General features: G+C 49.2%; 1 protein-coding gene across 2 annotated transcripts in view; it reads right to left on the bottom strand.

The window, feature by feature from the left end:
* The window catches only part of RILPL1 (Rab interacting lysosomal protein like 1), a 40154-nt gene extending 22581 nt beyond the window's left edge, over positions 1-17573 (bottom strand). The window contains exons 1-3 of one of the 2 annotated variants that reach the window (XM_060118457.1): positions 16665-17573; positions 9577-9727; positions 128-246 (exon numbers count right to left, since the gene is read on the bottom strand). In XM_060118457.1, the coding sequence (XP_059974440.1) occupies positions 128-246; positions 9577-9727; positions 16665-16973 (579 nt within the window). In that variant the 5' untranslated portion in view covers positions 16974-17573. The remainder of the gene's footprint in view (positions 1-127; positions 247-9576; positions 9728-16664) is intronic. The other variant, XM_060118456.1, reaches the window with a different exon arrangement.
* Between the last annotated feature and the right edge of the window lie 4890 nt (positions 17574-22463).

The raw sequence follows: 22463 nt of genomic DNA, 5'->3' as shown, positions 1-22463 counted from the left end.
CCCACCCCACGGAGCCCATGGAGTGAGACCGACAGGGAGAAGGGGCGCTTCCTGAGGGGAGGATCCCATCTCGTGCTGGTACCCACTGGCCGGGAGGGCGGACACAGGGCCGGGGCTCAGCACTTACAGCCTCGACATCCTCGTTCTTCAGCCCGAGCTCCCGATCCTTGGCGCGGATCTCGTCGCGCTGTTTGTCCACCACCTCCTTCAGCTTCTTCATCACCTGCCGCTCCCGCTCCGACATGCCTGGGGTGGGGTGAGAGGGACCCGTGGGTGCGTCCACCTCCCTCCCCTGCTTAAACCATCTGGCGGCTCCCCACCGAGATGAACCTGCCCCCACCTCCTCCTGGACTCATCTCTGCTCGTCCGCCCCTCCATCCTTCCCCTGCTCATCCCCACCGCAGGGCATTTGCTGTTTCCAGCTTCCGCAAGTCCCTTCCTACCAACCTCCCCCAGGCTGGCTCCCCTTGATTCTCAGGTCTCAGCTCAAAGTCACCTCCTCCCAGAGGCCTCTCCTTCCCTGACCACCACCCTCCAAGTAGCCCCCTCCTCCCACCCCGTCCATCCCCTCACTTTTTACAATGGCTAAGTGTCTGGTACATCCTTTCATCTAATGAAAGATGATACTGCATAGTGATTCAGAGGGTCGGCTCTGGAGATCAAACACTGGTTCTCCCATTTATTAATTGTGTGGCTTTGGGCTACCCAACCTGTGCCTCAGTTTCCACATCTCTAAAATGGGAATAACAGTACCTACCCCATAGGGCTGCTGCGAGGATTGCTCGTTAATACACATGAAGCCAATATTGAAGAAGATGTCTGGTACACAGCAGGTGCTCAAAGGGTGTTGTCTGTTACTTACTTGTTTGTTGTCTGTTCTCCCTGCCCCTCGTCCCCCAAGTATACGGTCAGCCCAGGAGGCAAGACCTTGCCTAACCTATTCACTGTGTATTCCCTGGACTAGCATAGTGCTTGGCACACAGTAGGTGTCTGCTCAGGGCTTTGGTGAATTAAGGAACGTGAGGATGGATGCTGTATTAGTTTCATGTGCTGCTGTAACAAATAACCAACAAATTTTGGTAGCTAAGAGCATCAGAAATTTATTTTCTCAAAGTTCCAGAAGGCAGAAGTTTAAAATCAGTCCAATATTGAGAGTTCCCTGCTGGCCTAGTGGTTAGGATTCCGGGCTTTAACTGCCGTGGTCTGGGCTCTATCCTTTTTCTTTTTTTTTTTTTTTTGCGGTACACGGGCCTCTCACTGTTGTGGCCTCTCCTGTTGCGGAGCACAGGCTCCGGACACGCAGGCTCAGCGGCCATGGCTCACGGGCCCAGCCGCTCTGCGGCATGTGGGATATTCCCGGACCAGGGCACGAACCCGTGTCCCCTGCATCGGCAGGCAGACTCTCAACCACTGCGCCACCAGGGAAGCCCAAAACTTGACCTTTTTTTAATTTATTTTTTATTTTTTTATTTTTTTATTTTTTTTTGCGGTATGCGGGCCTCTCACTGTTGTGGCCTCTCCCGTTGCGGAGCACAGGCTCCGGATGCGCAGGCCCAGCGGCCATGGCTCACGGGCCCAGCCGCTCCGCGGCATATGGGATCCTCCCAGACTGGGGCACGAACCCGTATCCCCTGCATCGGCAGGCGGACTCTTAACCACTGCGCCACCAGGGAGGCCCTTGACCTTTTTTTAAAAAAAAAGCAAAAGACAAGTGACAGAGTCACTGCAGCACTATTTACAATGGCCAAAAGATGGAAGTAACTCAAATGTCCATCAGCAGATGTATGGATTAAAAAAATGTGATCTATCCAAATGATGGAATATTATTCAACCGTAAAAAGAAATGAAGCACTGACACAGGCCACAATGTGGATGAACCTTGAAAACATGATGCTGAGTGAAAGAAGCCAGACACAAAAGGCCACATATTGTATGAGTCCACTTATATGAAATGTCCAGAGTAGGTAAATCCATAGAGACAGAAAGTAGACTAGAGGTTACCAAAGGCAGCGGGGAGGAGGGATTGGGGAGTGACTGCTGTGGGTGCAGGGTCTCCTTTGCAGGTGGTGAAAATGTTCTGGAGCTAAATAGAGGTGATGATGGCACAACATAATAAATACATTAAATGATGTACTAAATGCTACTGAATTGTATGCTTTAAAACTGTTAATTTGGGCTTCCCTGGTGGCGCAGTGGTTGAGAGTCCGCCTGCCGATGCAGGGGACACAGGTTCGTACCCCGGTCCGGGAAGATCCCACATGCCGCGGAGCGGCTGGGCCAGTGAGCCATGGCCGCTGAGCCTGCGCGTCCGGAGCCTGTGCTCCACAACGGGAGAGGCCACAACAGTGAGAGGCCCGCATACCGCAAAAAAAAAAAAAAAAAAAAAAAGAATTAAAACTGTTAATTTTATGTTCTGTGACTCGCTTGTCAATTTTTCTAAAAGGGCAATCCAAATAGTAAATACATAATTTTAATTTGTTAAAAAAAAAAAAGGCAAGTGACAATCCATACAGCATAATCCCTTTTATCTTAAAAACAAAACACATTCCCTGAAATGTCAATGCCAGCACTGTAGGAGCTTTTTCTTATTTAAAAACAACATGCAGGCTTCCCTGGTGGCGCAGTGGTTGGGAGTCCACCTGCCGATGCAGGGGACACAGGTTCGTGCCCTGGTCCGGGAAGATCTCACATGCCGCAGAGCGGCTGGGACCGTGAGCCATGGCCGCTGAGCCTGCGTGTCTGGAGCCTGTGCTCCGCAACGGGAGAGGCCACAACAGTGAGAGGCCCGCGTACCGCAAAAACAAAACAAAACAAACAAAACAAAAACAACATGCACATGGAATATGTGTGTAAATGCATAGAAAGGGATGGTTTTCCTTCTGGTGAGTGAGAAGGAGGCAAAGGGAATTTTCATATTTTTCTTGAGTTTTGTTTCAACTTTTACAACATGAATGAATATGTAATAGTTTCTATTGTTAAAGACCAAAACAATCACCAACACCCACAACCCCACATTGTCTGTCCCCCTCAATCTCTGCAAGAAGAAAACACCCTGAGAAGATTGAGCCGCTTGCCCCAAATCTGCTAGTTAGTGGCCATTTGGAGCATAATCCGGGTCTCTTAGTACCAGACCCACACATTTTTCACTCCCCCAGAGCCAGGAAAGTGCCTTTGATACTGGATGGTGATGATCACCAATGTTTATCAAGCACCTGCCGTCACCAGCTACTGGGCTCAGCGCTCACCGTGGAAGAAGTGGTGCTCAGACCCCCTCGGATCCCCGTGTTCACCCCTCGCCCCTCTTCAGTGTGCTTTTGCTACTGACCAGGCACCCTGGGCTCCCTGGCTGGCAGGCTCTGTAAGAAAGTCCAGGCCCCGTGCCTAAGGGCAGGGCAACTCTGAGGCGTGACTCCCACTCCAGAGCTCGCTGCCCTGCATGGACTCTATTGGGCTTCCTCCTTTCCCCGTCCTGATCCCTTCACTTCCCCTGTAGTCTTTTCTAGGGCTGCTTCCTTAATAAGTCACCTGCAGAGGAACATCTTCGCCTCAGGTCTCCTTCTTGAAGATGCTGACATAAGCAGAGCTTAACTCATTTTGTCCTCAGAATACTTTACGAAGTAGGACCCCTGATGCCGGCCTTGTATAGCCCGTGAACCTGAGGTGCACAGTAGCTTGTTAACTTTTACAAGGCCACACAGCTAATACCAGGATTCAAGCTCCGGCAGTCTGGCTCTAGGATCCACACTTTTTTTTTTTTTTTCTTTCACGTGGTGGTGTGTATCAGTGCTTTATTCCTCTTTATGGCTGAATGATATCCCATTACGTGGACAGACCATCTTTTGTTCATAGTACTTTTTAAACAATCTTTATTTATTTATTTGCTTGCGCTGGGCCTTAGTTGCAGCATGTGGGCTCTAGTTCCCTGAGCAGGGATCAAACCCGGGCCCCCTGTATGGGGAGCAAGGAGGTTTAACCACTGCGCCACCAGGGAAGTCCCCAGAATCCACACTCGTGCGACCACTCTACTGCCTGTCAAAGTCTCACAGCCCAAGCTCCTTACGTGATCAGCAAGTGTACTGGAGAGAATAATGTCCCCTCAAACTTCACATCCACCTGGAACCTCAGAATGTGACCTTACTTGAAAATAGGTCTTTGCAGATGTAATTAAGTTAAGGGGAGGTCAGGCTAAATGAGGGTGGGCCCTAAATCCAATGACTGGGTCCTTATAAGAGAAAGGAGAGGGAGAGTCCGACACACAGAGGAGGCCACGTGACAACACAGAGTTTGGAGTGATGCAGCCACAAGCCAAGAGGTGCCACCAGGGAGAGGCAGGGAGCTTCCTCCCCTAGAACCTTTGGAGGCAGCACAGCCCTGCTGACACCTTGACTTTGGACCCCTGGCCTCCAGATCTGTGAGAGAATACATTTCTTTGTTTGAAGCCTCCCAGTTTGTGGTCATTTGTTACAGTGGCCCCAGGAAACGAATACAGCAAGCATACGGAGAAAGTCCTATATAGAAGGTGCACAGACGATTTCTATTGAGGTGAAATTCAAATCGGCCACTCTCGGGTCCCACAAAAGGTTCAACTGGTAGGACAAAAGCGACGTAATTGCCCTCAGGGCTATCTTTCATGGACTAGTTCTGCGTTTGATGCTGTATATATTTTTCTCAACAGTCCTGGGCGTCAGGAGTTGCCACACCCACCTTACAGGTGAGGAACCTGAGGATGGGAACAAGGTGACCCATTGGTAAGAGTGGGTCTGAGATTGAAACTCAGGTCCACCTCACTCCACAGCCCATTCCCCTTATAATGGACTGCTCTACCCAGGCACATCTCCAAGAATATTCTAGCTCTGTGTGTCCAACTCAGCAGCCACTAGTGGCAACGGAGCACCTGAGATAGGGCACGTCCAAATGGACATGTGCTGAAAATGTAAAATACACATCAGCCATCAATGGATGGGTAGATCAACAAAATGTGGTCTATCCATACAATGGGATATTATTGCAATTCTGACACAACTACAACATGGATGAAACTCAAGGACATTATGCTCAGTGAAATAAACCAGTCACAAAAAGACACATATTGTATGATTCCACTTACGTGAGCTACCTGGAGTAGTCAAAATTATAGAGACAGAAAGGAGGATGCCAGTTGCCAGGGGCTGGGGGAGGGAGCAATGGAGAGTTATTGTTTAATGGGGACAGAGGTTTACATTTGCAAGATGAGTTCCAGAGTCTGGTTGTACAACAATGCGAACGTTCTTAACGCGGCTGCACTATACACTTAGAAATGGTTAAGATGAGAAAATTTTTTTAACCTCTTTATTAGAGTACAATTGCTTTACAATGGTATGTTAGCTTCTGCTTTATAACAAAGTGAATCAGTTATACCTATACATATGTCTCCATATCTCTTCCCTCTTGCATCTCCCTCCCTCCCACCCTCCCTATCCCACCCCTCTAGGTGGTCACAAAGCACGGAGCTGATCTCCCTGTGCTATGCAGCTGCTTCCCACTAGCTATCGATTTTACATTTGGTAGTGTGTATATGTCCATGCCACTCTCTCACTTTGTCCCAGCTTAAGATGAGAAATTTTACGTGTATGTTACCACAGTAAAACACACACATATATATTTTATTATATATAAATGAATAACCCACCAGATTTCAAAGACTTAATATGAAAAAAATGCAAAATACCCTACTGATAATTTTTATTTTAAATTTTTTAAATTTTTATTTATTTCTTTCGGCTGCACCATGCGGCTTGCAGGATTTTAGGTCCCTGACCAGGGATTGAACCCAGGCCCTCAGCAGTGAAAGCACAGAGTCCTAACCACTAGACCACCAGGGAATTCCCCCCAACTGATAATTTTTGTTTGTTTGTTTGTTTGTTTTGCGGTACGCGGGCCTCTCAGTGTTGTGGCCTCTCCCGTTGCGGAGCACAGGCTCCGGACGCGCAGGCTCAGCGGCCATGGCTCACAGGCCCAGCCGCTCCGCGGCATGTGGGATCTTCCCGGACCGGGACACGAACCCATGTCCCCTGCATTGGCAGGCGGACTCTCAACCACTGCACCACCAGGGAAGCCCCCAACTGATAATTTTTAAATTGATTACATGTTGAAGGATGATATCTTGGATCTACCGGTTTAAATAAAAATATTAATGAAATTACTTTCACCTGTGCTTTTTACTTTCTTTTAATGCCACACCTAGAAAAATCAGAGTCACATCTGTGGCTTGCCTTACGTTTTTTCTGGACGGTGCTGTTCTCAGCTGCCCTTCCGAAAATGGATACGTGGTCAGTTTTCATCCTCTCCTGTGACAGAGTTGTTTGTCCAGAGCCCAAGAATTTTTTTCCAGACGCTTGAGTGTATCTCTGCACCCCCATGCCCCCAGTCCAACTGCTTCCATAGCTGTAATTCATCTCCACATGTGCTAACTAGTAGTTTCCAAGTGCTGACGAGACGATTTCCAAATACAAGAAGTAGGGAAGTGCTTTTTAATCTGGAGACTTCCAGGGACGGGGAGACAGGAGACTGGCAGGTGCTCTGAGCGCACTGCCCAGTATTTTTTTTTCTTTTTTTTTTAAATTAATTTTTATTGGAGTAGGGTTGCTTTACACTGTTGTGTTCGTTTCTGCTGTATAGTAAAGTGAATCAGCTCTACGTACACATATATCCCCTCTTTTTTGGATTTGCTTCCCTTTTAGGTCACCACAGAGTACTGAGTCGAGTTCCCTGTGCTCTACAGTAGGTTCTCATTAGTTGTCTATTTTATACACAGTGGTGTATATGTGTCAATCCCATTCTCCCAATTCATTCTACTCCCCCTTCCCCCCTTGGTAGCCATACGTTTGTTCTCTACGTTGCCGTGCCCAGTATTAATGGCTGAGAAAGCAGCGCTGTTCCGGGCAGGGCTGGCTGTTCTAAGCGGGCATCTCAGCCCACTCACCCCCCTAAATCCTGTGTTTGCACCTAGGCCTTGCCCCACTGCCTAAGTGGGGCCAGACACACAGTCTAACTTCATGGGCTGCACCTCCTCCCAGGGACCCCTCGGCCCAGTGTCTGTTCCTCTCACAGGTGGAAGACATGCGTTTGCCCTTATTGTGTTCCCATGGCTTCCCAGGCAAAATAAAAATAACTGTGAAAGGCATTCCTGGCATCTGCCCAGTTTCTCCACTCGGGTGAGGGCTGCTGTCGAGCTGAATACCGGAGGCTCCCCGAGCTCACCCCCGGGAGCTGGACCCACGCGAGATGCCAATTAAGTGCGTCTCAGATGGCACCCGTGTGGGCTGTCTGATGAAGAGCTCAGCAGGGATGCAGAGAGCCGAGGCCAAGCTCTCCCACACGGGGGGTGCCGTGTGCACACACATGCAACCAAGCGCCGAGGAAGCGGCTTAGGGTGTTCAGGCCCGTGCCTGGGGGACCTGCGGCCTCCAGGGCGTCACTGGGGTAGGCAGGGGGAGTTCCAAGGTCACCCCTGGAGGCCTCTGGGTGCCCTGCAGAAATGTCGCAGACCAAAAGATGGCTATAGGGACATCCTTGGTGGCGCAGTGGATAAGACTCCACGCTCCCAATGCAGGGGGCCCGGGTTCGATCCCTGGTCAGGTAACTAGATCCCACATGTGTGCCACAACTAAGAGTTCACATGCCGCAACTAAGGAGCCGGCAAGCCGCAACTAAGGCCCAGCGCAACCAAATAAATAGTAAATATTAATAAATAAATAAACAAAATAAAATAAAAACCACCAGACCATAAGGTAGGATTCCAAACGATATTAATTAGGGAGACGACTAACATTTAAAAAACAACGATGGCTGTGGGCACCTCACTAAGTTCAACAGAGTTACCACAGGACTCAGCAATTCCATGCCGAGGTATATACCTCAAAGCACCGAAAACACATGTCCACACAAAAACATGAAGGTACCAGAACCTTCACAGCGGCACTCTTCACAATAGCCAAAAGTTGGAAACAACTCAGCGTCCATCGGTGGATGAATAGATAAATGAAACGTGGTCCAAACAGACAACGGAGTGTTACTAAGCCATAAAGAGGACGGATGAACCCTCTCAGCCTGTTTTCCTCCTCTTTTCAAAGAGGAGATTGGATTCGATAACAACAGCTCATACTAACAACAGTTAACACTTGCTGAGTGTGGGCACCAGGTACTATTCAGTTTACACGTATTAATTCATTTAATCCTCACAACAACTTTATCAGGGAGATATGGTTATTTCCCCCATTTCTACATGGGGCACTTAAGGCACACCAAGGTCAAGTGACTTGATCAAGGTCACTCAGCCAGTGAGTACTGGGTTAGGATTCACACCGGGCAGTCTGGCTCTAGCACCAACACTTATCACCGCTACGACTTTTGTTTTCACTGCACGACTCACATCTCAACAAAGGAAACCCAAGGAAAAGAGGATGCCAGCACCCAGATCAAACATTTCCTTTTTCCTTGGTCCCTACAGTCCTTATACAGTGTTCTACTTTATCCTCACAGAGTGGTAAACACGAGTTCTGAACTTCAGGCCCCCACGGAAGTCCACCCCCTTCCCAACAAACGTGAGGAGGGGGCTTGTATAGGGACCCAGGAAGTTTACCCAGACTAAAGAGTTGGGCCTGAGATTCCTTGCGATCAGGGCCAGCTTCTGAATGAGGAGGAGGCTGCTGGGGGGCCCACAGCTGATGCAGCCCACGGGGGCCCAGACCAAGGCCCTCTGTCTGTTTTTGCTTCTCTAGCACCAGCAGAAGGCCTGGAGTCAAGCTTCTAGATAACTGTTCGTAGGATGAATGACAGTAGGGGGACTCCAGCACCATTCAGATCTGGGTGGCCACCCTGGGTTGCTCATTGTTAAACGTGTACCCGTGACAAGCACCTCAACTTTCTTCCCAGCACACTTAGAATAAAATCCAAACCTTGGCCTCTAAGGGGCTATGTGATCTGACCCCTGCTGACCCCACTGACCTCATCTTTAACCACCCTTGGCCTTGATCATCTTCTGTGACACTGGTCTCCTTGGTTTCCATAAACAGTCATGCCCCAGGGCCTTTGCACCTGCTTTCCCCGCAAGATATTTGCATGGCTCACTCCATGACTTCATTAGGGCTCAAATGTCACCTCATCAGAGAGGCCCTCCTTGATCACCATATCCAAAGAAGCACCCCACCAAGCCACCCCTATCATATCCCCCCCAGATTTTTAGTTCTTCCATAACCCTGGTCAGAATCTGGAACTGTGTCATCTGTCTGTTTACATAGTTATCACCTATCTCCTCTGCACTAGAATGTAAGCCTCCCGAGGGCAGTGGCTTTGTCTTGCCCAATGTGTATACCCAGTGCCTAGAGAAGAGGCTGGAAAAGTGAGGACTCTCGAACAATTTGTCAAATGAACCTCTCGGTTTCATCACCTCTAAACCAGGCTACACAGTGTCTCTCGGGCAGAGTGATGGTGACATGAGACACCATTGCTTGGGGACCACGCTCCTGTCACTGGTGATGCCGGTGGTGGCAGTGGAAGAGCCTTCCCCTCACCTCCCGCGCTGGCCCCTCCTCTTACCTTCATGCTTCTGGAACTCCTCCTCGGAGAAGCTGACGTCCTTGTGCGAGAGGTTGGTCATGAGCTGCTTGTTCTCCTCCTGCAGCTGGGCGATCTGGGAAAGGAGGTCTTGCGCTTCCCCTCGCCACACGTCCTCCACCAGCTCCAGCTCCTGCGGGGGAGAGGGGCCGGAGTGGGGTCACAGCCTGCCCAGGGCAGCAGCCTTACCCCCCTGACCCTCGGGAGCAGCTCAGGGTTGCTGGGGCTTTGGGTTGTTCCCTTCTCCATGAGAACCAAGCATCGGCAGGTGGGCAGATCAGGCCATCAGTAGCCCACATGGCAACTTTACGAAAAAAAGAAGGTGTCCTTCCTCTGGGCAAGGTGTGCATTTATGCATTTAGGACCTGGTCAAGTTAGAAGTGCCCTGAAGACAACAATGGCATTGGAACTGTACCTTCTAACTATCTAGACAGGAGAGAGAGGGTGGAGGGGCAGCCCCAGGCTGCAGGGACCCAAACATACCAATCTATCTAGGGAGGTCATGTCCCTGATCTTCGGACAGACCCTCCATCAAGACAAACCTCTCTCCAAGGGAGAAAGAGGCTGCAAAGATCCCAGGGACACCACCTGGCCCCGGAGCTCCCTGTATATCTGAAACAGGAATCTCTTCAAGCAGACTTGGACGACTCACTTTACAAATCTGAGGCTGTTTCCCTTAGTTGGGGAGCCCTACTATAAAAGCTCACAGTGAAGAAAACAAACACTAATTTGAAAAGATACATGCCCCCCTATGTTTACAGTAGCATTCATTATTTACAATAGTCAAGACATGGAAGCGACCTAAGTGTCCATCAACAGACGAGTGGATAAAGAAGATGTAGCACATATATACAATGGAATGCTACTCAGCCATAAGAAAGAATGAAATCTTGCCATTTGTAACAACATGTATGGACCCAGAGAGTATTATGCGAAGTGAAATAAGTCAGACAGAGAAAGACAAATACCATACGATCTCACTTATTTGTGGACTCTAAAAAACAAACCAAACGAACAAAATGAAAACATTCTTAGATACAGAGAACTAACAGGTGGTTGCCAGACGGGAGGCGCTGGAGGGGGAGTGAAATAGGTGAAAGGGATTAAGAGGTACAAACCTCCAGTTACAAAATAAATAAGCCACAGGGATGTAATATACAGCATAAGGAATGTGGTCAGTAGTATTGTAACAACTTTGTACAGGGACAGATGGTTACTAGACTTATCTTGGTGATCATTTCACAATGTATGCAAATGTTAAATCACTGTATAGCACACCTGAGGCTAATATAATATTGTGTCAACTGTATTTCAGTAAAAAAATAAAAAAAAAAATAAAGGCTCACAGGGTTGAATGTGAGGATAAACAAGATGTCTATAAAAGTTATTTTGTGGATGGCTGTAATCAGAGAAACACATAATAACAAGTGTTGGCAGGAATGTGAAGAAACTGGAACCCTGTGCATTGCTGGTAAGAATGTAAAATGGTGCAGCCGCTGTGGAAAACAGTCTGGCAGTTCCTCAGTCAGTTAAACATAGTTGCCCTATGACCCTCCAATTCCACTTGTAGGGTCTGAGAAATGAAAACACGTGTCCACACAAAAACAGGTACATGAATGTTCAGAGGAGCACTATTCATAATCGCCAAAAGGTAGAAACCACCCAAATGTCCATCAGTTGATGAAAAGATGAATAAAATGTGGTGTATCTGGAATATGATTCAGGCAAAAAGGGATGACATACTGACATATGCTACAATTTGGATGAACCTTGAAAACATGATGCTGAGCAAAAGCAGCTGGTCACAAAAGGGCACACAGTGCTTGACTCCATTGATGGGAAATGTCCATAATAGGTAAATCCATAGATACAGAAAGCACACTGGCAGCTTTCTAGCGGCAGAAGGGTTGGCAGGGAGTGAGGAATGACTGTTAAAGAGTCTGTGTTTTCTTTTCGGAGTAATGAAAATGTTCTAAAATTGATTGTAGTAATGGCTGCACAGCTCTGTGAATAAACTAAAAACCACTGAATTGTATGCTTTGAATGGGTGAATTGTATGGTATGTGAATTATATTCAGTAAAACCGTTATCAAAAAAAAAGAGAGATATTTTGTAGAATCATAAACTGTATAGAATGCTGGTTTAAAGCATGGATACTGGAGCCTGTTGACCTGAGCTTGAACTCTGTTTCCGCCACTCACTAGCTGATCTTGGACAAGTTATTCAACCTTAGGGTACCTTGGAAATGAGGAATACAGTGTTTTATCTACCCCCGGGGGGTGTCATGAGGATTAAATGGTTAATATATGTAGATGTTTGGAATAGGGCCCAGTACCCAGAAAGTGCTAAACATATGTCTGCTGATTTCTGGTCCTCCTACAGCCCATTCCAAGCTGGCCCAGGTGGCCGGATGTCAGCATCGCCTCCTTTCATCTTTTAAATAGGTGCCTAAATCCCATCTCCTTTGTCAGGAAGCCTGCTGCACTGGGGAAATGAGAGGGAATAACTAAGTATTCGCACAGCTGCTTCAAGGTCACCAGGGGAGGTGAAGGGTGGGGCCAGAGGGCGAGAGTGGTGGTGGAATGATGAAGTAGCCACAGGACCTTCCCACAGGCAGGTGTGGGCTGGAAGCAGAACCAGGCTCCTCTTGCCCTGGTCCTCTCTGCTCCCACCTGACACAGGCTGAGCACACAGAGGGTCCCAGTGCTATCTCAAGTGTAACTGGCTGGGGTAGGCGGAACAATGGTCCCCAGAGAGGTCCACATCCTAATCCCTGGAACCTGAGAATATGCGAATTTACACGGCAAAAGGGATTTTGCAGATGTGATTCAGTTAAGGACCCTGAGATGGGGAGATGCTCCTGGGTTATCCAGATGGACCCAATGTAATCACAAGGGTCCTTAAAAGTGAAAGGAGGCAGGAAGCGCAGAATCAGAGACCACGTGGCGACTTCCCTGGTGGTCCAGTGGTTAAGACTCTGTGCTTCCACTGCAGGGGGCGAGGGTTGGCTCCCCAGGTCGCGAAGCAGAGATCAGAGTTAGAGATTTGAAGATGCTACGCTGATGACTTTGAAGATGGAGGAAGGGGTCACAAGTCAAAGGATACAGGTGGCTCCCAGGAGCTGCAAAAGGCAAGGAAATGGATTCTCCCCTAAAGGTGCCCGCAGGAATGTATTTCCTGACACTCGATTTTAACCCAAGTGAGACTCGCTTCTGACTTTTGACCTCCAGAATTTTATCCAGTATTACCCATACTGATATTATTCATAATATCATAGTATCCAATGTGATAATAAATTTGTGTGATTTTGAGTAAGTTTGTGGTAATTAGTTATAGCAGCAATAGATGAATACAGACTTTAATCCTCAGTTCTTTTTTTTCTTCTCTCAATGAACTAAAGTTAAAGTTGATGCTGGGGGAGCTGGTTCTTGCCTCTGAGCTGACCAGGGAGAATTTGATCTTGCCTCGATACCAGCTAAAAAGGCTCTTCCAGGAAGTGGCCCCTGACCGATCACCTCGTTAGCCTCCTCTCAGCACTGTCTTCTAACTCCTTACGCTGGCCTGTGAGGCCCAGAATTAGCAGACCCCTGTACCTCCCTGACCTCATCTCCTACCCCTTTTCCTCACTCGCTCTGCTCTTGTCACACCAGCCTTCTTTGTTCCTTGCACACACCAAGCTCACTCCTACCTCAGGGCATTTGCACTTGCTGCACCTCCTGCCTAGAATGCCCCTCCCCCAGATCTCTCTATGGCTGGCACCTACACTTCATTCAGATCTCAGCTCAGATGCCACCTCCTCAGGGAAGCCTTCCTGACTGCCCCATCAACTAGACACCATCCCTGGCCAGTCTCTTTTATAGTTCCCTGTTTTATCTTCTTTATGGTACTTATCATAAGCTGAAATTTTTTAGAAGTTAAAAAAAATCTATCTCCTCACACTAGAATCACACCATTCCATTAGAGTAGCCACTAGCCACATGTGTCTGCTGAGCACTTGAAATGCTGCTGGTCTGAATTGAAACATGCAGTGAGGGTTCAACACTCAAATACCTTATTAATAATTTTTTTGTAACTATGTGTGGCGATGGATGTTAACTAAACTTATGTGGTAATCCTTCTGCAATATGTACATACGTCAAATCATAATGTAAGCCTAAAACAAATACGTTATATGTCAATTATATCTCAATAAAAAATAATTTTTTACATTGATTACAGGTTGAAATAATATTTTGGAACGACTGGGTTTGATATGTTATTAAAATGAACCTCATCTGGGGAATCCCCTGGCGGTCCAGTGGTTAGAACTCTGCGCTTTCACTGCCAAGGGCCCGGGTTCAGTCGCTGGTGCGGCCAAAAAAATAAAAATTAACCTCATCTGTGTCTTTTTATCAATGTGACATGCGACATTATATATCTATAGGAGAGCACTGCACTAGAAAGTCAGGTCCTTGAGGGCAAAGACCTTACCTGTTGTGGTCACCACTGTCGCCAGAACAGTGCCTGGCGATTAGTAGGTACTCAATAAATATATCTGTTGAATGAATAAACGAACAACGTATGCTGTTTATATTATATGCACTTGTATCTGCACAGCCACTGCTTTCTAAAGTCTCTTTGCGTGTTTTTCCTGTCTTCCCTGTTACCCACCCACTGCCTGAGATGAGGACCTGGTTTTCCTTTCCCTTTGCATCACCCAAGTCACCTCGAAAGGCACTTTGCAAGCTGCAGTCGGTCAACAAGGCTGCAGATGGAGTAACCAGGTAGAACATGATGAGACTGTGGCCTAGGTCTGAGTGATGAACAGAACTGAGTCCGGGGATCTTTTGGGAGGAAGAGTTGGTGGAAGAGAGGGTGCGTGCTTTACTGGAGCCATATTTGTCAAAAGAAAGAGAGAGAGAAGGAAGAAAAAAAGGAAGGAAGGGAGGGAGGGAAGGTGGGAGGGAGGAATGAACGGATAGACAGATAAGACAAAGGACATGCTAAGATTTCTGTGGAAATAACACCTTGAAGAGCCTTTGAGGCTTACGGGGTGAGGGGAATCAGACGAGTCTCTCTCGATCCCAAGAATATGAAGTAAAGGGGACTGAAGCGGGGATAGGGAAAAAAAGGATTTTGTCCTCCGAATTAGAAAAGATGGTCCTCTGTATTTACAAATGAGCCCTGGCTTTGAACACACTGGTGTTTACTTCCTGGCTGATAGCATTCCAGAAGTGACAAGTGCAGCTGGCTGGGAATTCCACCTGACTCCAGGCCTAGTGGCCTCCAATGGCTCCCAAGGGTGTCTGCCAGTCCAGCTGCGGAAGAACTAAAGTGCTAGGGGTGGGGACGTAGGTGCCAGGACTTCTTGTGTGACTTGGGCTAAGTTCCTTAGTCCCTGTCAATAAGAGGCAGTTGTATGAGAGGATCTCAAGGTCCCTTCCTTCCCCAACCCCCCGGGAGAGATGGAAGGATCTGGGGTAGGAGTAGGGGTATCTGGGGTGGGGGTGGTGTCTCCAATATCAGCCTAAGAGCCCTCGGTGAAAAACTCTCCCAGCCTAAAAACAATAGTTAACAGTGGTAAGGCCCTCGAAATGGCCCAAATTTTGTCCTGAGCACTTTAATTCTCACCACAATCCTATGAGATAGGTATTATTATTATCCCCATTTCACAGCTGAGGAAACTGAGGTACAGAGAGACTAGGTGACTTGCCCAAGATCACACAGCCCATGAGTGACAGGGCTTGAAACCAGGCTATCTAGCTCCCAAGTCCCTGCTCCTGGGAATCTTGGCATTAATTACAGGGCAAGGACATTTTCAAGCTCCCAGTGTGATCCTGGAAACTTTGCCTAAGGCTTGGGAGCTTGAATTTCCTACCTGACCCCAGGGCATAGGGACCTTTGAGGACAAACACAATCAAACCTCCAAAACACTAGTTCTCTTAATCACCCAGGGGTCTGCCCTTAGGTTAAGACTGCAAACACAGCCGGGGCTCTGTTCCTTGAAAAGACACAGACCTCAAAGTACACAGCGACGGCTGGCCAGAGAGTTTCAGAGAGGCCAACTGGATTTCCTGAGGCCACACAGCAAGTCAGAGTTTGCTCAGACGCCCTGATCCCCCAAGGAAAAGCGTTTCCTCCCATTCTCAGTCTGAAGGGAGCGTCCCTGGGCTGAGGTTGGGGCAGGAAACCACATGTCTCCCACTTCCTTCTCCCCAGACACCTTGTCTGGACTCCCGGCCCAGTGAGGAGTCCCTGATTCATGAGCCCAGCGCTTGTTCGCAAGGCAGAGGCTTAGCCTTAAAGCTGCCCCAAATCATCTTCCTCCAATTCAAAGAGGGTGGGGAAGAGGCACTAGAATTACCTCCACTGGGGCTGAGACTCTCAGCACTACCTTGGGACAAATCCCCCCCTCACACACTCTGATCCTCAGTTTCTTCATCTGTAAAATGAAGAGAATAATCCCTACCTCACAGAGTAAAATCGAGGTGGGGAAACCACCTCAGGTTAATAAACTAGAAGGAACCCTGGACTAGGGTTCAGGGTTCCTTTTTGCAAATTAGAACCCAGAGACTGGCGGTCAATAAGCTCAGTGACTGGAGGTCACATCCCCTTGGCTCTGGAGGGTTCTGGAGTGGGATGAAGAATGGGGCCCGGTATCACATCTTCTCGGGTAACACTGAAGGGCAGGGGCGCTTATTTCATTTCTGGAAAAGAATAATATTATGTAAGCACTTTAGATAGTATCCCGTTTAATTTTTATAAGGCGGGTCCTATTAGTATCACCATTTGATATGTGAGGAAATAAAGCACAGAGAGGTTAAATAACTTACTCAAGGTCACACGGCTATTAAGTGGTAAAGGTGGGACTGGAACTCACGTCTGACTCCAAAGAACTACTCTTCATCTCTGGGGGTGCGCAGGCTGGGCAAAAGAGGGCCAGGGGCCTCCCTCCTTCCCTCACCCAGTCCGATCGCCTCTCGTCTATTCCCTGTATACACACGTGTGCACCTACAGCTGCCCGATGCTGAAGGACCCCTAGGTCCCAGCGGCCACGTTGCCGGGATGGGCAGACTGAGGCCACCGCCCACCTTCTGGTGCTTCCGCTCCTTCTCGATGCGGTCCATCCTCTCCAGGCGCAGTCGGTCCAGCTCGAGGCGCAGCTCGTCCAGCTCGGGCGCGACGTGGTGGCGGCTGACCAGCACCTCCAGGATCTCCAGGACACGCACGACCTTGGGCATGAGGCGCGCGATGGCCTCGCAGCCGTGCTGGTCGATGACCCGCTCGAACTCGTGGCCCACGAGCGACGCGATGTCGTACACGTCCATGACGGTCAGCTCCGCCACGTTCTTCTCCAGCGCCGACTCGGCCGCCAGCGCCGACCCCCGGTCCTCCTCCATGGCCCCCCGCCCGGCCTCTCCCCCACCCCGCAAACTAGTGCAACTCCCAAACTTGCCGCTGTCGAGGGCAGCGCCGGGCCGGGCCCACCTCTCGCCGCCGCCGCCGGCCCGCGCTTAGCTGGCCCTCGAGCGAGGGCGCACCGGGCGGGCGGCGGGCGTCGGCATGGGCGGAGGCGGTGGGCCGGGAGCCGGGGGTCAGCGCGCGGGGCGCGGGTCTCTGCACCGGCTCGGCCCGGAGCCTGCTCCCCAGTTGGGGGAGGACGAGGAGAAGGAGGAGGAGGCGGCGAGGAAGGCGCGCGCGTGCGCAGGCCCGCGGCGCCTCCCAAGTTGGGAATCCGAGTTGGGCGCAATGGAGGCGCGGGGTCTGGCTGGAGAGCGGGCCCCGCTGTCCTCGGAAACAGTCCTCGCCGGCGGCTAGTCCCCACGCCCGGGGCCTGGCAAGGAAGGGCGGCCGTGGCTCCTCCGGGAAACTTTGGCGGCGGCGACGCCGGCTGATCAGAACCCCCCCGCGGGGATACCGCGCGCCCCGCCCCGATCCTGGCCTGGAGAGGGGCGCGCCCGGCTTCCGCCGCCCGAGGGCGACCCGGGGTCCCCGCGGACACCGCACCCTCACCCACCGGCTCCGCAGCCCCCCGCCCCCCCGCTCCACCCGCGGGACCTTCCTTCCCCTCCCCACCCCGCTCCAGCCGGTCCCCCCCCCCCGCGCCTCCGGACGCGCCGCCCCCTCCTCCAGTCCGGTCCTGGCTCCTCCTCTCCCACTCCCGCCCCGGCGGAGTCGAGACTATCCCAGAAGAGAAGGGGAGGAGGTGGTAGGGGTGCGGGTTGCTGGTCTCTCTGGACGATTCACAGTGTCGGGGGCGGCCCCTGCGCTGGAGAGAAATGGAGGGCTCAGGAGGTGGACTCCGGGCTGCGGCCCATCCTGGGGAGGAGTCGAGGACCCCACGGCTCGTAGACCCTCCAGGCCGACCTGGCGGCGCCGGGCCCTGCGCTCCAGGAGAGGCGCCCGGGAGAGGGGCAGGCGGGTCGAAGGGTCCTCTGGCCCCTAAGCGGCCGGGCTACGCTGCCCGCCAGCCACGTCCATTAGCGGCTCCTTGTGACCTAAAAACCACTTCACAGAGGAGGTGAGGCCGGGATTTGGATTTCAGCTTTCTTGTCCCAAGCCCTCTGTCCTTCTGACCTGGCTAGATCCACCTGTCCATCAGACCACCCCTCCCCGCCCAGGCGAGCCTTCCCTGAACACCCCCCACCCCACGCATGCGTAATTAGGCGCCCTCCTGTGCATCCCCACATCCGCCTCCTACTCCCATAAAACTGCTCTTTGCATAGTTTTAACCGTGGGTACACATACGCCTCCCCCCATCAGACTGTGAGCTCCTTGAAGTCAGAAAAAACCCCTGAACGCCGTTGTAGCTGTAAAAACCCACCCCAACCTGACACGTTAATTAAAACTAAAAATTTTAAGGTTTAAAATGCATCGAGCATTGGCTTTACATTTAGTTTAAAAATGCAGAGTGTTTACTATGGCCAGGCATTATTCTAGGTACTTTACAAATATTTCCACATTTACTGCACTACTTCTCAAAGTGTGGCCTGAAGACCACCAGGGTTCCCCAATACCCAAAGGGTCTCTGTGAGGTCCCTTTTGCCGGCTATATATCAGTGAGAGGCTAGATGTTCTTCATATACTGAAACACAGATCAGCATATCCTGACTGACTGAATATGCGGATGCAGATTTGAGGGTCCAGCTCTCTGACGATGAGCTAGACATTAAAGAGGTTTGCAAAAATGTGAGACAACGCCACTGTCCGTGGCACTTGTTTGTTTGTTTTGAAGCATGGTTATTTATTTATTTTTTTTTTGCAGTACGCGGGCCTCTCACTGTTGTGGTCTCTCCCGTTGTGGAGCACAGGCTCCGGACGCGCAGGCTCAGCGGCCATGGCTCACGGGCCCAGCCGCTCCACGGCATGCGGGATCTTCCCGGACTGGGGCACGAACCCGTGTCCCCTGCATCGGCAGGCGGACTCTCAACCACTGCGCCACCAGGGAAGCCCGGCATGGTTATTTTTTATAAAAAAAAATTTATGTTAGGGACTTCCCTGGTGGTCCAGTGGCTAAGACTCCGTGCTCCCAATGCAGGGGGCCCGGGGTTCGATCCCTGGTCAGGGAACTAGATCCCGCATGCCGCAGCTAAGAGTTTGCATGCTGCAACTAAAGATCCTGCATGCCACAACTAAGACCTGGCACAGCCAAGTAAATAAATAAAAATAAATATTAAAAAGAGAATTCATGTTAACATGTCATGTGTCTATTTTAAATTAATTTTTAAAAAACAGCTTAAATTTCTAGTTACAGTAGATATCAATAGATATAACATATCTAACAAAATCTCTTTAGGGTCTTCAATGGTTCTTGAGAGTGCCCTCGGAAAAAGGTCCCTGAGAGCAAAAAGTTTGAGAACTGCTGCCTTACAACATCCAAAGAAGTATTATTCTCCCTATTTTACAAAAGAGGAAACAGGCACAGAGAAGCCAAGTCACTCGCCCAAGGCCAGGCAAGCTGGTAAGTGCTAAAACCTGGGTCAGATCTGTGCACAGCAATCCAATAAAGTGGACCTATGATTATCCCCACCCTAAATCAAGAACAGTGAGGAAGAGGGAGGGACATTAACTTCCTGTAGCTACTGTAACAACTTGCCATAAACTTGGTAACTTGAAACAACAGAAACATTCTCCGCCAGTTCTGGAGGCGGGAAATCTGAGATCAAGGTGCTGTCAGGGCCCTGCTCCTTCTGATGGCCCTAGAGGAGGATCCTTCCTGGCCTCTTCCAGCTGCCGGCTTCCTTAGCTCGTGGCAGTATCACTCCAATCTCTGCCTTTGTCTTCACGTGGCCTTCTCTGTATCTCTGTCTACTCCTCTGAATCTCTTATAAGAACTTATATCATTTTAAGATATAAGTTTTAACGATAAGAACTTATAACGATAAGAACTCTTATCGTTACATTTAGGACCTACCCACACAATCCAGAACGATCTTATCTCAAGATTCTTAATCATATCTGTATGGACACTTTGAAAAATAAGGTCACATTGACAGGTTCCAGGGATTAGGATGTGAACATAGCTTTTTTTGGCGGGGGGAGGGTGTGTGTCTGGAGGGGTGGCACCATTCAACTCACCACAAGAGGTTAAGTAACTTGCTTAGGGTACCACAGCTGGGAGGGATGGAGCAGAACCCAGTGGGTGCCCATGGTGAACTAAGGGATAAATAATGAATGCCCAGAGTGGGGCAACTTTATCCTCAAGATAGCAAAGATGTACTGAGAGTCTGCTGGGAGGGGACAAGGAAAGAGGAGCCACAGTGCCAGCCTGCAGCCTGAGCCCCGGGACCAGGGCAGGAAAGGGATGGGAGAGTGGAAGGGATGGAAGTGACTTTAGGAAGGGAAAGTGGAGGCAAGGGTCCAAGGTGACCCCCACCCAAATGATGAGCCTGAGGGCTTAGGAGAATGCTTGCAATCTTAAAAAATGTAGGGAGAGGCAGTTGATCCTGATGCTTAAGCATCCAGACCTCTCTGCTTTGTAACCTTGGTCCAGTCACTGACTGGGTGTATCATGATCACACCTGAAAAAATTAATTTCTTCATATCAAATATCCAGTCTTCAAAATTTCAATTGTCTCATCAGTTTACTTCTTTAAAGTTTGTTTGTTTAACCCAAGATCCAAATAACATTCACATATTGCAATTGGTTGATATGTCCCTTAGTCTCTTTTAATCCTCCATCTCTTTTTTTTTTTTTCTCCTTCCCTTGAAATCTATTAGTTGATGAAACAGGATTATTTGCCTTTTAGAGATTCTCAGTCTGGATTCTGATGATTTCACCACTGTGAAATTTCACCTTTAATATGTTCGTTCCCTATATTTTTTTAGACTGGTGTTGGATGGAGAGATTGATTTGATTTGAGTTCAGTTTATTTGGTGGTGATGCATGCTAGCATTTTTCTTTATTTTGGAGGGGTTCTGTTCTGTTTATTGAGCTATAGATCACATACAGTGACATTAACCCTTTAAAGTGTGCAATTCGGTAGTTTTTAGTACATTTACAAGGTTGTGCGAGCATCACCACTCTCTAATTTCACATTTTCATTAACCTCCCCATAAAACCCTGTACCCGTTAGCAGTCACCTTCCATTCCCCTCTGCCCCCAGCCCCTTGTGACCACGAATCTGCTTTCTGGGTCTACAGATTTGCCTCTTCTGAACATTTCATATAAATGGAATCATAGACTATGTGGCCTTTTGTGTCTGGCTTCTTCCACTTATCATCATGTTTTTAAGGTTTATCTGTGTTGTGGCCTGTGTCAGTGCTTCATTCCTCTTTACGGCTGAATCATGTCCCGTTGTAAGGATGGACCACATTTTGTTTCTTCATCCACTGATGGACTTTTAGGTTGTTTCCACCTTCCCTGTTGTTTTGCCTGTTGTAAAAACAGTACTTTTCTTCAGATCACTGTGTAGGAGCATCTTCTCCTCACAGAACTCCTTGTTTCTGGGAGATGACACAGGCTCCAGAAGAGGGTAGGGAGGAAGTGGGAAAAGGGCTTTATCCAACCAGGGAGCTCACAACTATTGAGTGAGTACCTTCTGTGTGCCAGGTGGGGCAATCCTGCGACCACCAGGCTGCTTTCTCTCTATGCATCTGCCTATTCTGGACATTTCGAAAAAATGGAATCACACCATATGTGCAGGAATAAGAGAAGACCATAGACCATGTGTGTGAATCCCAGGTAGAAAATAGGCTCTGTTTGTGTGAGTCAGCATAGTGGATTGGATGGGGCAAGTTGGGGAGCGGTGGGGAAAGAGGTTGAAGAGAGGACCAGAAATTGATTCTGGGGCCAAGTTCATATTTGATGCAGTAAGTATTGTTGAAGCTGGGTGATGGGTACATGGAACTTCATCATACTATTTTTCTTCCTTCTGTAATATTAGAAAATTTTCATTAGAAATTTAAAAAAATTAATATAGACTATGGACTTGAGTGAATGGCAAAATATTAGCTTTCCTTGGATGAGTTTTGTTTCAGCCATGGGTAAAAGAAGAGAGATTTGATGCCACCCACAGGAACAGAAGATCTGGAGGGTGGGGGGAGAAAGGATGAGTGGGTGCTGGGACCTCCCAGGGTTATAGGAACAGGAGGAAGAGCCAGTTGCATGGGCACGTGGCAGAGAGAAGCAGTGATTATGTGGAAGGAGAAGTTACTGCTTCCTGGAAAATCAGGCTACCAGTGCCTGAGAAAGCACACTAGGACTTGAGAGGGAACTTCGGGGCACTAGAGTGTAGCTCCCCTGTGCTGTTGCCATAGACTATCTAATAGATTGAATGTCCGTGCCCCACAAGTTCATATGTTGAAAACTTAAGCCCGCAATGTGATGATGTTAGGGGGAGGGGCCCCTGGGAGGTGATGAGGTCCTGAGGATGGAGCCTTCATGCATA

The sequence above is a fragment of the Mesoplodon densirostris genome, chromosome 15 (genome assembly GCF_025265405.1).
Source record: "Mesoplodon densirostris isolate mMesDen1 chromosome 15, mMesDen1 primary haplotype, whole genome shotgun sequence".
Lineage (NCBI taxonomy): Eukaryota > Metazoa > Chordata > Mammalia > Artiodactyla > Ziphiidae > Mesoplodon > Mesoplodon densirostris.
Note: the sequence above shows the minus strand (reverse complement) of the source record. Positions and strands in the feature narration are given on the sequence as shown.